This window comes from Heloderma suspectum, chromosome 1, assembly GCF_057233095.1.
Source record: "Heloderma suspectum isolate Gila_16-S chromosome 1, 16-S_ref, whole genome shotgun sequence".
Classification (NCBI taxonomy): domain Eukaryota; kingdom Metazoa; phylum Chordata; class Lepidosauria; order Squamata; family Helodermatidae; genus Heloderma; species Heloderma suspectum.
In genome coordinates this window covers 373,700,089-373,717,590 of record NC_139458.1, presented here as the reverse complement: position 1 = coordinate 373,717,590, position 17,502 = coordinate 373,700,089, and the positions used below count along the sequence as shown (strand labels likewise).

The 17,502-nt window shown below is 43.8% G+C and overlaps 1 protein-coding gene across 11 annotated transcripts in view; it reads left to right on the top strand.

Moving 5' to 3' along the window:
- SMYD3 (SET and MYND domain containing 3) overlaps positions 1–17,502 on the top strand; it is a 551,565-nt gene that overhangs the window by 51,896 nt on the left and 482,167 nt on the right. For 10 of the 11 annotated variants that reach the window (XM_084828282.1, XM_084828283.1, XM_084828291.1 and 7 more), the window contains exon 5: positions 3,435–3,571. In XM_084828282.1, coding sequence (XP_084684408.1) covers positions 3,435–3,571 — 137 coding nt within the window. Of the gene's footprint in view, positions 1–3,434; positions 3,572–16,613; positions 16,722–17,502 lie in introns of all 11 variants that reach the window. The other variant, XM_084828281.1, reaches the window with a different exon arrangement.

The window sequence follows — 17,502 nt, the reverse complement described above, 5'->3', positions numbered from 1 at the left end:
CCCAAATGCTGCCCTCTTCCTCATTTTAGTGAAAGTGTGCTTTGACACTATTTTGTCATGCCTTTGTAAAAGATGGTTCACATGGAATGACAGCTGATGGTTTAAACAACCCATGGGGTGTCATGCACGAGCAGGAGAGAGTGGGCACTCTGGCTTGTTGTTAAGTTAACCACTGGGTTGTTTAGCTTCTAAACAACCCAGTGCTCTGGGTTCACATGTCACACTCAGCAACCTCCAAACAGGACAATCTTAGGCTCTTGAGTAAAAGTCGAAGTAGATGGCACACTGCAGGCAGCACACCTTCTCTCTCCTGCTCGACCCCTACAGCCCATGGGTTGTTTAACCCATGGGCTGTGGTTACATGCGAGATGGACCAGTGTCTGATACTCATATTTAAGATACTCATATGTAAGTATTTGTTTTCCACTGCATTCTGCCACCAGAAGAAGCTAATTAAGGCTGCAATCCTATTCTCACTTACCTGGGAGTAAATCTCATTGATCATAGTGGAGCTTGCTTTTAAGTAAATATGCTTAACTTAGGATTGCGCTGCACAAGGCTCATTCTATGCTAGTTGAAATGAGTTCATATTGATAGCAAGAGGTCTATACTGAGGAAGAGCAGAGGTACGCCTAGGTCTGTTTTGTGCTATTCATTAGTACATTATTGTGGACAAAACTGGTACTGTTGTTAAGGCTGCTATCGCTCTGTGCGGACTGTCTTGGGAGTAAGTGCCATTAGGTTGAATGCAACTTACTTCTGAATAAACATGCTTAAAATAGCACCACAAACATGTTTTCACATGTGGCATTTGAATTATTTAAAAATATTTCTTGCATCTGTATAACGCATATAAAAATCAGTATAACCTAGAATGTCCATTTGATTTTAAAACAAGTATCTCCTGCTTTCTATCCTGCACTGGCAATATTCATCGAGGTGCACAGATGGTGGAAAAGGAGCTCAGTGGTGCTTTTAGCATAACATGTGAAAATATACTATTCATAGCTACACTCTTTGTAGTATTTCAACTTCCAGGCTTCCAGGGAATGGAACAAAGTTAATTTCTAAACCCCGGAAAATTAAAACAATTCATTTACTTGATTTCATTTCACTTCTTACTTCCGTTGGCTTCAGTATGAAATGGGAAACTAAGCTTCTAATCACTTGCCGTGAAAAGTCCTATGGGGCATGTTTTCCCTGACAATGGCTAATTTTGACATCTTGGCCAAATTCCAGTTCAGATAATTGCATTCTGTTTTTGATTCTCTAAATTCTCCCCAAAGTTTTGGACAGATAGATTATTCTTGTTTGCATCTGTCCTTAACTGAAATGTCCCCCACATTGCACTCTTAAACAGTTGCTGCTTTCTATTCCAGAGGTGGTTTTGTTTCAGTGATGGGTGAAGTTAGTACTGGCTGCCTCTCTGAAATAAATTAATAAATTCTGTAATGGCATTGTGCTCCTCTGGGCTAAACAGCTCTTTATAGTGTTTTGCTCTTAAAATGCAAAAACAGAAGGAAACAGGACCTTAGGGTCATTTCCAGGAGAAGGCAGGAATGCATGCGGGAGTATAGCGACATTACTTTCCCTTGGGGATGTGTAGTCAATGTACTTGCTTATCTCCCAAAGACAATGAATGGAGCTGGGGTGAAGGAAGGGGCAGGAGCATTGAAAACCTTTCCCGTCACCTCTTGAGCAAGGCAGCCTACAACTTCAGTGCTTTAGAATGCACTGCTCCCTTTGCATAATATGCATGATCTTTGCAACTGTGGGCCCACTCCAGTCTAACACAGGTGCGTGCACATTGAGGTTCCATAGGCACAGTAGAGCCCTGTCCAGGAATAGGGAAATGAGAGGGCTGTGTGTGCCTCACAAATCCCCATCCAGCCCTCCCTCTCTGCCTAGTGCAAGCACGTGAGTAACTCGCACCAAGCAGAGGGAGGAAGCTGGATGTAGGTATAGAGGGTCAAACCTGCAGAATCCTGCCCAGTGTACGCGTGTTAACTTGTGTCCTTAGTTCTGGAGGCAAGCCTGAAGCTATGAGACAGATTAGTAGGTCCTTTCTCCTGGTCATTCACCTTCATTGCTTTAAGGGGCTGTGTTGGAGGTAAACATACATTTGTACCTTCATTTTTAGGGTGCATTTTAGCTTTTTAAAAATTAGCCTTGAATAGTAAAGAAGCTGAAGAAAAAAGCCTATTTTACACCCTAAAAAAAGATCTTTGTTCTTCAGTCTCAAACACGCTGCTGTTGAAAACACTAGAAGTGTGTGGTAGATTGTCAGATGGTTTGCTACACATTTAAAGCCCTACTGGGGAAATAGGTGTGTGCATGTGTGAGTGAGAGAGAGGTGGATAGAGTGGGGAGAGGGTTATGAGCTCTGATCCTAACTGGAAGTGCCTTTTCTGGCTTTAAAAGGGCTATTGAGCTAATGTAAAACTAGTGTAACACCTAGTTTGTCTCAAAGACCTTTGGGTTCCTGTTTCTTGTTCACATGTTTGCTGCATAGAAAGTCTATGCATAGATTTTGAGTTTTGACTTGGACCATATCAACTGCAGTCTAATTTGGAATGTTACTGATTCTTTTAGCTTCTTTTTCCTTCAGTATTTCAGTCCATAAAATGATAATTTTGTAGTGTTGTATCCAGTGGTAGCTTTCTTTGTGCCGGTGGAAAGTTCTTACATATGGTACATACAGCAATACACCCATTTTTTGCTGATTTCCCTTCTACCTGTGCCAAATCCTGTACTGTTCCAGATGGTCCCCCAGTTTTCAGGAGCAGCTGTTTAGATGCCACAGGAGGCTACAATGGTTAGGGGGGATCAACAAAACTTGGGCACCCCACCTTGTGGAAGTGGATTCTGCTAGTGCAAGGCCATTCTTGGATGCGATCCACAGTTTATTTCTTAATATGTGGCCTATCTAGAGAGAGGCATCCAAAATATTTTTATTAATTAACATGCATTTATATAGGCTTTGTAGTTTAACCTTTTTAATTTTATTAAAACTCTACTAAGGTATTATCCTTATTATTGACTGTAACGAGATTGTTTTACATAGTAATTTTTGAAAGATGATTGGATGAAAGAAAACAACATGTCATCATTTTGCACTGAGGAAGATATTTTGGATTACGCAAAACGACCATTCTTACTGTTAGCATATCCAGTTGACTGCTCTTTCTATTTTATATCTTCTTGCACATCTGTTTTGGTTCTAAGCTTTTGATCTTTCATTCACATAGTCTTTGTACAGTTTGGCAGTAACAACCTGGTGGTGAGAGGTAGATGTCAAAAGTAAAGTGATCTATGTTTGCCCATCTGAATCTTTGGGGTTGGAGATGTCTAGGCTACAAAGCTAATACTAGACCACTTAAAGATGTTGGCAGAAGTTTCTGTTCATGCCTTGCAATATATTGCCTCTTTTCAAGATATTGAAGAGTTAAGTGAAGAAATGAAAGAAGGCCTTGGGCACCTTACAAGGACTCTGCATCTGTATTTGAAGGTGGAGATCCAAGATGTTTCTCAGCTGCCACCTGCCCTAGATATTTTTCAGACCTTCGCAAAAGTAAGTGTTAAACCAGATTCTTGACAACTGTATAAATTAACTGCCCTCATTCTTAACTTTTGTGCTTTTGCATTTCATGAAAGCACAATATAAAACCACAATATATTGTGAAAATGTCAGAGTGATCAGTAAATTTTATTTGCCACTTCAGTGATTAAACACATTCCTTGCCAAGGACCAATAGTCTATTTCTTTTTGATATGATTGCTGCTTAAATTAAATTGTCTGAATTAAACAATAGGCATATAAAAATGAGAACTGTGATAGTATAAAATGCTGTTATTGAAAAATGTCTTCAGCTGATTAAAGAAAAAAATCTTATCTTATATGTTGATAAGATATAAAAAAATCTTAGCTATCTTATATGTTGCTTTCTAAACAAATTATCTTATGGTTTATGCATTGCTTTTCTTTCAAAACTTCTATATTCATGCCATATATATTCTGTTATCAGATTTATATTCTGTATTTTTTCATGTTGATATATGATGATGTGATGCAGGAGACATCTGTGTATTGCAGAATTAGCCATGTCTGGCCATTTTTCTTGTTTTCAATATATCATCTAACACATATATTTATTGTTAGTAAACATGGCTATTGTCACGTACTTTTGGCTTTACATACTTATGAGACAGCTTCATGGAATAGTTTTGGGCTTTCCTTGAATAACCACCATCAGCTATAAAGTGCATCTTCCTTGAGTTCATTTACTATTTGCTGGAAAAATATTAGCAATTTTAGAGTATGTGTTTATGTCCAGTTTCAGAATATGTCCAGATCAAAATGGGTAATATGCTCTCAAATGAGCAATGGATTACTTCTTTAATGGGTTTTCTGGTGTACCTTATCCTAATTAATTCTCATAATAATGATAATTGTATAATTTCTTTGAAGTTGAAATATACTGACATGAAACATAATAGCAATACTAGTTTCCAGTTTATTAGAATGTATTCAGTGTTTTAAGCAAGTTGAAAAATTCTTAGGGACTATTACAGATCCATGGCCTGTTGGTTTTTCAGCCTATAAATTGCAGGGGGAGGGAGGTTGTGCATCAAAAACTAGATATGTATTCTTTAATCCTGAAATATTGATGCCAAGGGATTTACTATCATTTTTTAGGCTCAATAAAATTTCAAACTGTTGCTTCCATCCACTGAGCTATTCTTTATCATGGGTAGTTACATAATTATGAACAATTCAAATTGACAAGACATGGTGTGATTTGTATTTTGCCAGAAATACAAATCACATTGATCCTAAATGCATTTTGCATTGATCCTAAATGAATTACACAGAAGAAAATTCCACTGATCTTAGTGCCGCTTGGGTTGGAATTAGTGAGATGCCTGTCATCATAAGAGGAGGAATATATGTGGAGGGAAGATCTGTATATTGCAGGGATGTTGTTCTGTGTAGTGTAATGATGGGTGGTTTGTGCCCCTAGTGAAACATTGAGAGCCAGTGTGGTGTAGTGGTTAGAGTGTTGGACTGGGACTTGGGAGATCTGGGTTCTAGTGCCCACTTGGCCATGAACTTCACAGGGTGACTTTGGGCCAGTCACTGGCTCTCAGCCTAAACTGCCTCCCATGACTGGAATACAGCAATTGAAGGATATAACTCACTTAAAAAGAACAGGAGGAACAGAAAGGGAGGTGGAGTCACACTGTATGTTAAAAATACATTTCTCTGCACAGAAATACAGGAGGATGAGCTTGGTAGCCCCATTGAGAGCATCTGGGTTAAAATGAATGGAGCAAAGAACAAAAGAAACCTGGTGGTTGGAGCCTACTACTGGTGACCCAATCAAAGAGAAGCTGAGGATGAAACTTTTGAAAAGCAAATACCCAATGTTTCAAGGAAGCATGATGGAGTAGTAATGGGGGACTTCAATTTTCCTGATATTTGTTGAGGGACAAATTCAGCAAAACATGGCCCCTCCAGGAAATTCCTGACTTGTGTGGTGGATAACTTCCTCCTACAGAAAGTAGAGGAAGGCACTAGAAGATTGGCTATCTTTGACGTGATTCTAACCAACAGAGATGACTTAGTGGATAAAGTACCAGTTACGAGAACTCTGGGGGAAAGTGACCATGTTATACTTGAGTTCTTGGTTGTAAAGGAAGCAAAAGCCCAGTGTAGCCAAATGCGTACCCTGGATTTTAGGAAAGCCAATTTTAATAAACTCAGAACAATGATAAGTAAGGTCCCATGGCAAGTGACTCTGATGAGAAAAGGAGTCCAAGATGGGTGGGAGTTTTTTAAAAAGGAAATTCTCAAGGCACAATTACAAACAATTCCAACAAGAAAAAAAGGCAGAAGACAACAGAAGAAGCCAATGTGGCTTCACAAAAAGCTTAGAGATGACCTGAAAACAAAAAAGGACACATATAAGAAGTGGAAGGAAGGCCAAGCAACAAAGGAAGAGTACAGGCAGGTAGCACAGAATTGCAGGGATGGCGTCAGGAAGACTAAAGCTGAGAGCGAGCTGAGGTTAGCGAGGGATGCTAAAAGCAACAAAAAGGCTTTCTTCAGCTACATGCATAGTAAAAGATAGTGAAAAGAAATGGTGGTTCAGCTATTAAATAAGGATGGCAAAATAACAGATGACAAAGAAAAGGCAGAGGTGCTCAATTCCTACTTTGGCTCAGTCTTCTCCCAAAAGAGGGTCTATGACCCCCCTGGCAAAGGCGAAGAACAGGCTGAAGGGGCAGGATTGCAGCTTGAGATCGATAGGCATCTGGTCAAGGAACACCTAATTACTTTGAAAGAGTTCAAATCTCCAGGGCCAGATGAACTGCATCCTAGAGTCATAAAGGAACCACTCAGAACCACTGTCTATTCTCTTTGAGAAATCATGGAGGACGGGTGAAGTGCCAGATGATTGGAGGAGAGTTAATGTTGTCCCTATCGTCAAAAAGGAAGAACCTGGGAACTACAGACCAGTCAGTCTGACATCAATCCTTGGGAAAATTCTGGAGCAGATGATAAAGCAATCCATCTGTAAGCACCTTGAAAACAATGCAGTGATTACTCAAAGCCAACATGGATTTGTCAAGAACAAATCCTGCCAGACTAACCTGATCTCATGTTTTGATCAGGTAACCTCCCTTGTGGACTGTGGGAATGCTGTGGACATAATATACCTCGACTTCAGCAGAGCTTTCAACAAAGCGCCCCATGATATCCTGATGAGCAAAGTAGCTCAAAGTGGGCTAGATGAAACAACTATCAAGTGGATCAACAGTTGGCTATAGAATCAGACTCAAAGAGTGCTTCTCAATGGGAGAGGTAATGAGCAGGGTGCTGCAAGGCTCAGCCCTGGGCCCAGCGCTCTTCAACATTTTTATTAATGACTTGGATGATGAGATGCAGGGAATGCTGATCGAATTTGCAGATGACACAAAATTGGGTGGGATAGCTAATATCCTGGAAGATAGAAACCAAATTCAAAGTGATCTTGATAGGCTGGAGCGCTGGGCAGAAAACAAAAGAATGACATTTAATAGGGATAAATGCCAAGTCCTGCACCTAGGGAAAATTTATTTATTTATTTATTTATTTATTTATTTATTTATTTCTGTATTGCCCAATAGCTGAAGCTCTCTGGGCGGTTCACAAAAATTAAAACCAAAGAGCACAGAATAAAACAATACAAAATATATAAATCATTAAAACCACAGTAAACAATACAACCAGAATAAAACCTAGCAGTAGTGCAGGGATTTAAAATACAGATTTAAAACAGCAAAGCTAAAAGTCTAAAGAGCTAAAGTGCTAAAATTCCTTGGAAAATAAAAAGGTCTTCACCTGGTGCTGGAAAGAATACAATGTAGGTGCTAGGTGAACCTCACTAGGGAGCTCATTCCAGAGCCGGGGTGCCACAGCAGAAAAAGCCCTCCTCCTAGTAGCCACCCGCCTCACTTCCTTTGGCAGGGGCTCACGGAGGAGGGCCGCTGACGATGATCTTAAGGTCCGGGCAGGCACATATGGCAGGAGGCGATCCTTCACATAACCTGGCCCCAAGCCGTTAAGGGCTTTGAATGTTAATACCAGCACTTTGCCAGGAATGGACTGGCAGCCAGTGCAGCTGGAAAAGTACTGGCATAATATGAGCTCATTGGCCAGTCCCTGTTAACAGACTTGCTGCCATATTTTGGAACAGCTGAAGTTTCTGGACTGTTTTCAAAGGCAGCCCCATGTATAACGCATTGCAGTAATCCAGACGAGAAGAGATTAGAGCATGGATAAGTATAGCTAGGCTATCTCTGTCCAGATAAGGGTGTAGTTGGTATACCAGCCTAAGCTGATAAAAAGTGCTCTGTGCCACTGAGTTCACCTGTGCCTCAAGTGACAGTTCTGGATCCAAGAGCACCCCCAAACTATGAATGTGATCCTTTAAGGGGAGTGCAACCCCCTCCAGAACATGTTGAATATCACCTAACTGGTTAAACGAACCACCCAGTAACAGTACCTCCGTCTTGTCTGGATTGTTTCAGTTTATTGGCCTTCATCCAGTCCATTACCGCGCCCAGGCCCTGATTCAGAACAGCCACTGCCTCACCCAGGTTTGATGAGAAAGAGAGGTAGAGCTGGGTGTCATTTATTTATTTATTTATTGCATTTATACCCCGCCTTTCTCCCTCTCGCAAGGAACTCAAGGTGGCTTACATTATCCTCCTCCTCACCGTTGTATCCTCACAACAACAACCCTGTGAGGTAGGTTGGGCTGAGAGTCTGTGACTGGCCCAAAGTCACCCAGTGAGCTTCCATGGCCAAGTGGGGACTAGAACCCGGATCTCCCGGCTCCCAGTCCGTCACTCTCACCACTACACTACACTGGCTCTCATCCGCATATTGATGGCACCTCAGCCCACACCTCTGGATAACCTCTCCCGGTGGTTTCATGTAGATGTTAAACAGCATGGGGGATAAAACAGAGCCCTGTGGAACCCCATGGCACAATTGCCATGGCACCGAGCAATAATCCCCCAACACCACCTTCTGGAGTCGGCCATCCAAGTAGGAATGGAACCACTGCAGTGCAATGCCTCCAACTCCCAACCCAGACAACCTATCCAGAAGGATACCATGGTTGATGGTATCGAAAGCCGCTGAGAGGTCCAGGAGAATCAACAGGGTCGCACTCCTGGCAGAGGTCATCCCACAGGGCGACCAAGGCAGTTTCTGTTCCAAAACCAGGCCTGAAGCCCAATTGAAATGGATCTAGATAATCCGTTTCATTCAATAGTGCCTGGAACTGTCCTGCAACCACCCGCTCAAGCACCTTGCCCAAGAAGGGGATGTTGGCCACTGGCCTATAATTGTTAACATCCTCCAGGTCCAGGTTAGGCTTTTTCAGGAGTGGTCTGATTACCACGTCTTTTAAAGATGCCAGCACCACTCCCTCTCTAGGGATGCACGAAAGTCACTTACCTGGTCTCGCAGCTTGCTTCGCGGTGGGGGGGAGGCGCTTCGCTGCTCCCCCCGAAGTTCAGGCCGGGGGGGGGAGGCTTCCTGCCTCGCCCGGCCGAAATTCAGGCCGGGGAGAAGCGCCCCATCTCCCCGGCCGTGAACTTCAAAAGAAAGAGAAAAAAAAAACGCCCCTGTGATAGGCTACATAACGATTAACGTAGCCTATCATGGCTAGATCTGCAAAGTCAGCCGTGATAGGCTACGTTAATTGTCACGTAGCCTATCACGGGTGACTTTGAAAAAAAAAACCACGCGTACGCAAATGGCGGCCCCCATAGGGAGCCGCCATTCGCGTTCCTTATTTGGTCCCTGTAGTCTACGTAAAGATTTACGTAGACTACGGCTATTTGCATTGTCATTATTTTTGTCGTAGTCTACGTAAATCTTTACGTAGACTACAGGGACCAAATAAAGAACGCGAATGGCGGCTCCCTATGGGGGCCGCCATTAGCCGTACGCGTTTTTTTTTTTTTAAAGTCACCCGTGATAGGCTACGTGACGATTAACGTAGCCTATCACGGCTGACTTTGCAAATCTAGCCGTGATAGGCTACGTTAATCGTTACGTAGCCTATCACAGGGGCATTGGTTTTTTTTTTTTACTTGTAATGTTGGCGGCGGCAGCCGGTCGAAAGACCGGCTGCTACCCCCACCCCTGCCGAAGACCTGCCGAACCGCCGCCGGGACCCGCCGCCGGGAGGGACATTCGTGAAAGGTAAGTCCCATCCCGGGGGGGGGGGGGCGGTGGGCGGGGGGGTGGAGAATTTCTCCCCGAACAACCTTCGGAGGACTGAATACGTTGGCACTCGGCCCCCCGAAGTTTCGGGGAGAAATTCTCCCCCATCCCTATCCCTCTCTCAAGGAGGAATTTACAACCTCCTGGACCCATCCGGACATCCCCTCCTTATTTGATTTAATAAGCCATTAAAGCAAGGGTCAAGCACGCAAGTGGTTGATCGGACTTGGTCAAGCACCTTGTCCTCATCCTCAGGCCTCAATAACTGAAACTCATCCATAGACCTGGACCAGATGGTGCTCTGAATGCCTCTACCAATGGAACTGCATTAATCGTGGTGTCCAATTCATGGCGAATCTGAGTGACTTTATATTCAAAGTGCCGCGCAAACTCGTCACAGTCTGCAGCTGAGGGTTCCACAGTCCTTCTCCCTGGCCCAGAATGTAACAAGCCGTGAACCACGTGGAAAAGCTCCGCTGGACGACAGTGAGAAGATGCAATGCTGGTGGAAAAGAACTGTCTCTTTGCCACCCTCACCGCCACAGAGTAGGCTTGATAGTGGGCTCTTACCTGTGTTCGGTCAGACTCAGCATGAGTTTTCCTCCACCTGCATTCTAGCTGTCTCCCCTCTTGCTTCATTGCTCGCAGGTGTACACCAAGGAGCTGGCTGGGCTCTACTCAGAGGGAGAGGGTGCTTGGGCGCAATCGTGTCAACCGTTTGAAAAAGAAACCAAATGCACAGTTACAAGATGGGGAATACTTGACTCAACAATACTACAAGTGAGAAGGATCTTGGAGTTGTTGTAGATCACAAGCTGAATGTGAGCGAACAATGTGATGTGGCTGCAAAAAAGGCAAATGCTATTTTGGGCTGCATTCATAGAAGTATAGCTTCCACATCCCAAGAAGTACTAGTTCCCCTCTACTCAGCACTGGTTAGGCCTCATCTGGAGTACCGTGTCCAGTTCTGGGCACCACACTTTAAGAAGGATGCAGACAAACTGGAGAGGGTTCAGAGGAGGGCAACAAAGATGATCAGGGGACTGGAAACAAAGCCCTATGAGGAGAGTCTGAAAGAACTGGGCATGTTTAGCCTTGAGAAGAGAAGACTGAGGGGAGAGATGATAGCACTCTTCAAGTCCTTGAAAGATTGTCACAGAGAGGAAGGCCAGGATCTCTTCTCGATCATCCCAGAGTGCAGGACACGGAATAATAGGCTGAAGTTACAGGAAGCCAGATTCCAGCTGAACATCAGGAAAAACTTCCTGACTGTTAGGGCAATACGACAATGGAACCAATCACCTAGGGAGGTAGTGGGCTGTCCCACACTGGAGGCATTCAAGATGAAGCTGGACAGAGATCTGTCAGGGAAGCTTTCACTTAGATTCCTGCATTGAGCAATGGGTTGGACTTGATGGTCTTATAGGCCCCTTCCAACCCTACTATTCTATGATTCTATGAAACCTCCCAGGGTTGTTGTGAGGATAAAAAGGAAAAGGAGGAGGACCATGTAAGCCACCTTGAGTTTCTTGCAAGAGGAAAAAAGGTGGGATATAAATGTAATAAATAATAATAATGCCCGAGTACAGTACTTTTACTATTCCTCATTGGAACAAATGGAAGACATTCATTTATATGAGAGTATGTAAATAGGTGTATTCAGGAGTTCTACTGCAGTGGGGCTGAACTTGCCGTGTACTAGTAGTGACTTCAGTGTCAGGTTTCCCCCCCTCAACTGTGTCCCACATTACAGTCCATTTACTTTGGGATTGTCAGGCTCTCGGCCAACCCAAGCCCAGGAGAGATCTCTTTGGACGAGGAAGAGGATTTGGATTCCTCAGGGAACCCCTCTGCCACAGAATTGCGTGACTTGAGGAGTCCTGTTGTAGGGATGCCTCGCCTGAGGCACCCCCAAACCCTTTTGGCCCCATCCCATGCCCTGCTGGGGTTCCTGACTCAGCCCTCCGTTGTCCCACGGCTCTCCAAAGCACCAGCAGCAATGGGACACTCAGAGTTGTCACTGGAGCATCCACTGGTTCACCAGAAGACCATTTTGCCCAGTGTTTACCCAGGAGGAAGAGGCTACTTGGGAGCAAGGGCCTACAAGAGGAGGAAGGCCTAGCTACAGCCAATGAAGAAGCAGACACAGCTATAACTGGGGAAATAGGGACAGCCCCTATCTTGGGGTAATTCTAGTGTTATGACAGAACCATAGAGACTGGCATAGACAGACAGACAGACAGACAGATAGCATATAGTTATTAGTTCAGCTTAATCAGTTGTCCTGCATTCATTGAGTTTCTAACTTTCCCACTCTGTTTTTCTTGCTTTGTAAAATTGTTAGAGTTTATGTAACTTTTTTAAGCATAATATTCTGATGAAAATGACTTGTGAGTGGCTATGGAAGTCTGCTTTATTGTGTTTAATTGTTCCACTTTGCCCAAACTATTGTGCCTCATAAGAGAAATGCTTTGGGCTGTTCTAATACAAGGTTGCCTTTGGGGAGGTAATACATAGCACACGGAGTTCTTAGTACACGAATTTTCAGGCTCTTAGAGATAGGCTGCAAAGAGTTAGCTTCAACTTGTTTAACCAAGCTTATAAAAACAGATGGAACTTGGCATGGAATTACTACTCTGCTCTGGGCTACATTCAAGGTATATTCACCTATACAAATACTATTTGTATTGGTGAGTAGTGCAAATTTGCGTTATGTTGGGTTATGATTTCAGCATGACAACAAATCATACTTAAATATTAATCTTTATTTAGTTCAATTTCTTTTATAAGATTTTCATTTTTTAAAAATACTTTTTATTTATTTTGTCTTTATAAATGAAATAAACAATACCAACAACCTGATCAATAACTACAATTTCTCAACACTGCAATATTCTTATGAGGACACAACAATAACAAAAAGAAAAAGAAAGGAAAAGAAAAGAAAAGAAAAAAAGAAAAGAAAAGAAATTTTCCTTTTCCCTCTTTTAAAGAGTTAAATTTAAACTCCAATGCCCACGGGCTTCAGATGCCATTCTATTTTAAAAACTATACCTATATCACTAGCAATATTACAATTTAATAATCAACCTTACATTTCAATATCATATCAATCTTACAACAAGAAAGCATGCCTACAATTCATTCCCAGTAACAATATATTGCCCTTAAGTTAAAATATAATAGTAATAATAAAGCTTAACAGTTCAACCCACCAAAAATCTTCCTGAGTAATCTTATAGTAATGATGATGATGATGATGATAATAATAATAATAGTGATTAAAAAAGATGAAATTATAATGTTATATAATAATAAAGCTTAAAAGCAACCTTACAACAATCAGTGATATATTTTATACTAGATATATAAATGAGTGTGCACAATACACCCTCAAACAATATATTTAAATACAGCACATCATATTTATTTTGGAAAACAAGAATTTAAAGAAAAATAAAAAAGAGAAGAAAAATGAAAAAAAGTAAATGAATATATGTATAATCAGATATCTTCTGGCCCAGCCTGAATCATGTAGACTAAACATAAACAGTTAACAAAGCTTATTTAAAAATTCCAGTTCATGGGGCTGGAACAGAAATCTCATGCATTTTTACGTTCAGCCATGCCTCCGCCATTTCATGATTTAGGAACTTCTTCATCTGACCTTCAGAAACGATGCAAAATGTAGCAGGATATTTTACATAATATTGTAAGTTCATTTGTTTTGCCATATTCTTCGCCCTGATTAATTACTTTCTTTTATTCGCCACCTCTTTGATGTAATCCGGAAACAACATAACTTTATCTTGTTTCCAAAAAGGACTTCCACCCTCTCTTGCCAAACGCAGGATATAATTCTTTGTGGAGACTCTTGCAAATTGGACTATAATCATATAGTCAGTCCCTTTAGCATTTGGCACATGAAATGCCTGCTCACTATCAAGTAAATAATCAGATGGCACAGGGGGTATCTCATTCCACCCCGCTGCATGACTGACTCCCTGGCCGAGGTGCTTGAGGTGGTCTGTGATGTGCGTGTACAGTCCCCTAACTTACTGGTGTTGGGGGACTTCAACGTACATTCGGAGGCCATCCTCACAGGAGCACCTCGGGACTTCATGGAGACCATGGCCTCCTGGGAGCTGCACCATATTCTAACTGGGCCCACCCATGTAGCCGGTCATGCACTAGACCTTGTGTTTGTTTCTGGAGAAGCGGGGAGTGATCTGGAAGTCGGGGGTATATCCACCACCCCCTTGTCATGGTCAGATCACTATCTGGTGATGTTAGACTTCTCGGTTCCACAACCCCTCCGCAGGGGTGGAGGACCCATTAAAATGGTCCGCCCCAGGCGTCTTATGGATCCAAATGGATTCCTGAACGCGCTTGGGGATTCTCTGGGGCATGTCAACGGCCACTCGGTCGAGACCCTGGTGGGTGGCTGGAATGCCGCAATCACTGGGGCATTAGATTGGGTGGCTCCGAAACGCCCTCTCCCACTGAACAGGGCTCGGACTGCACCATGGTTCAATCCGCGGTTACGAGCTCTGAAACAGGAGGTGAGACGGCTAGAGCGCCGGTGGCGGAAGTCTCGCTCCAAAGACGATCAGACACGGGCTAGAGCTATATCTTCAGCCTATCACGTGGCGGTGAAGGCAGCAAAAAAGGAATATTATGCTGCCTCCATCGCGTCTGCAGACTGCTGCCCCAGGAGCCTGTTCCAAGTGGTCCGGAGCCTGGTCGGTCCTGTGGCTCCGGAACCACTGGAGCATTCTAAGGCCTCCTGTGAGGCCTTGGCAAGGCACTTTGCAGATAAAATTGATCAGATTAGGTGTGTTACTCTGCACACTGTGGATACAGTTAGTGAGCAAGAGGCGGCCTGTGGCAAACCGGTTTTGTGGGATCGGTTCCAGCTTCTTCCTCCTGATGAAGTGGACAAGGTGCTTTCATCTGTAAGGCCAACCACCTGCTTACTTGATCCTTGCCCATCTTGGCTCATTATGAGCTGCAGAGAGAGACTGGGTGAGGGGATCAAGGCGGTGGTGAATGCCTCCCTTGAGGAGGGAGTGATGCCATCAGCCCTCAAGGAGGCAGTGATAAGACCGCTCTTAAAGAAGCCCTCCTTGGATCCTCAAGTTCTGAACAACTTTCGCCCAGTCTCGAATCTGCCATTTTTGGGCAAGGTGATTGAGCGGGTGGTGGTGGTGCAGTTGAAGGCACACTTGGAAGAAACTGATTATCTAGACCCATTTCAGTCGGGCTTCAGGCCTGGGCATGGGACAGAAACGGCCTTGGTTGCCTTGGTGGATGATATGAGGAGGGCTCTGGATAGGGGTGAATGCTCCTTCCTTGTTCTCCTCGACCTCTCAGCGGCTTTTGATACCGTTGACCACGGTATCCTCCTGGTCCGCCTGGAGGGGTTGGGCATTGGAAACACTGTATTGCAGTGGTTCCAGTCCTTCCTCTCTGGCAGGTACCAGAGGGTAGCACTGGGAGAGGAGGTTTCGGACCCGTGGCCACTTACTTGTGGGGTGCCACAGGGTTCCATCCTCTCCCCGATGCTATTTAACATCTATGTGAAGCCACTGGGGGCTATCATCAGGAGGTTTGGGGTGCAGTGTCATCAATATGCGGATGACACTCAGCTCTACCTCTCATTCAAATCTTCACCAAGGTTGGCCGTAGAATCCCTGTCCAAATGTCTGGAGACGGTGAGTGGCTGGATGGGGAGGAATAAGCTGAAGCTCAACCCTGACAAGACCGAGGTACTTTTGGTGGGAGACAAGAGGAGGCTGGGGGATGTTGACCTGGTGTTGAATGGGGTACAGCTACCCTTGAAAGACCAGGTCCACAGCCTGGGGGTCATTTTGGACTCCCAGCTGTCCATGGAGGCTCAGGTGTCAGCTGTGAGCCGGACAGCGCTGTATCAACTCCATCTGATATGGCGGCTGCGCCCCTACCTTCCCGACCATCTGCTCCCATCGGTAGTACATGCCCTGGTCTCCTCTCGTTTAGACTACTGTAATGCGCTCTACGTGGGGTTACCCTTGAAGACGGTTCGGAAACTGCAGCTGGTACAGAACGCGGCGGCTCGCCTGATTAAAGGCAGCCGCCGGCGAGATCACATCACCCCAGTGCTGAAGGAGTTGCACTGGTTACCAGTTGTTTTCCGGGCCAAATTCAAGGTGTTGGTTTTGACCTTTAAAACCCTATATGGTTCCGGCCCAGCCTATCTTAAGGAGCGCCTCCAGCAACACCAGACAGGCCGCTTAACAAGATCAGCCTTGGATGGCCTTCTCTCTGTCCCATCAGCCAGGACAGCTAGACTGGTGGGGACGAGGGAGAGGGCCTTCTCTGTGGTGGCCCCCACTCTGTGGAACTCCCTCCCTAGGGAACTCCGTCATGCCCCCTCTTTAATGAGCTTCCGTCGTGCATTAAAAACGTGGTTGTTCAGGCAGGCATTTGGGGTGGGTTAGGGTATTTTTTTTAAAAAAAATTTATGGTAAAATTTTATTGTTTTAAATTGTTTATGGTGGGTTGTACATCGCCCAGAGTGGCTGGGTGACCAATCAGATGGGCGATTAATAAATTTAATAAATAAATAAATAAATAAATAAATAAATGCAAAAGCTTGTCCACAGAGGTAGGCAAATTTACATCACTAGGCAGATTTTTAATCCCAATAATACGTACATTGGATCTGCGCGTGAAGGCCTCTGGTTGGGAAATTCTCGCAGAGATATTTTTGAAAAAAGCTTGTATCATAGTTTCATTCGTTGTGAGTCTATCTTGTAGCTCGTTAACTTTTGTCTCCATTTTTTGCCAGGAAGTGTTAATTAAATCCACAGCTCCTTGCAGGGTGGTGATGGAATTTTGGATTAAATCCAACCTCTTGGCTTGCTCCGCAAATTGCGAAGATAAAGTTTCTGTCAAAGTAAATAATTCCCCTATATCTTCTGTTCTCGGAGCTTTTGGCAAAGGAAGTACGGGAGGAGTGGGCGGTGATGCAATCCCCTTCCTTCTCAGTGTAGCCATGTTTCTCCACAAACAAATCTTGCAGGTCCTCAAATATTCTCAAATATTGTTGATATTCTTAAACCATCCCTCAGGTGTTGTTGATATTTCTTAATCCATATATTACAATGGAACACGTCAGCCCTGTTTTCACCTATTAAATAGGAGTTTCAGCACAGTTTTTTGCGATGATTAAGCTCTGGGAAGAGAATCCTGGAATCCAGCCACCCCACGGCCTCGTGGGGAGTACTTTTCTCCAAGATGTTATCCAGATGCTGCCTTGCCCCCTCCTTTTAATTCCATGGGGGAGATGAAAAGGTTTTTCAACCTTTTAAAAAGCTGTTTGAGATAGCATCCCGCAGAGACTCCGCGGGATGCTGCGAGGGTGACATTGGTTCCAACAGGAAGTCAGATTTTCATTTTTTTCATGATTTGTATAATAATGAAAAATCATGCATACTTGGAGCTACAGTATGTGAATTCTATTGCTATGTATCCTGTTAGTAATTTCAATGATCTGATTATGCATGTTCTGTGTGACAGTTTCACCATCTGACTGTTTCACCATCTGATATCAGGCACTTCCACAGTTGTGTCTGGATGTGTGTACATGGATTGTGGTGAGGATGTCACAATCTGCCACCATTTCCCAAATGTATAAAACTACTAAAATTTTAATTGGAACTGGCCCAAATGTGGCA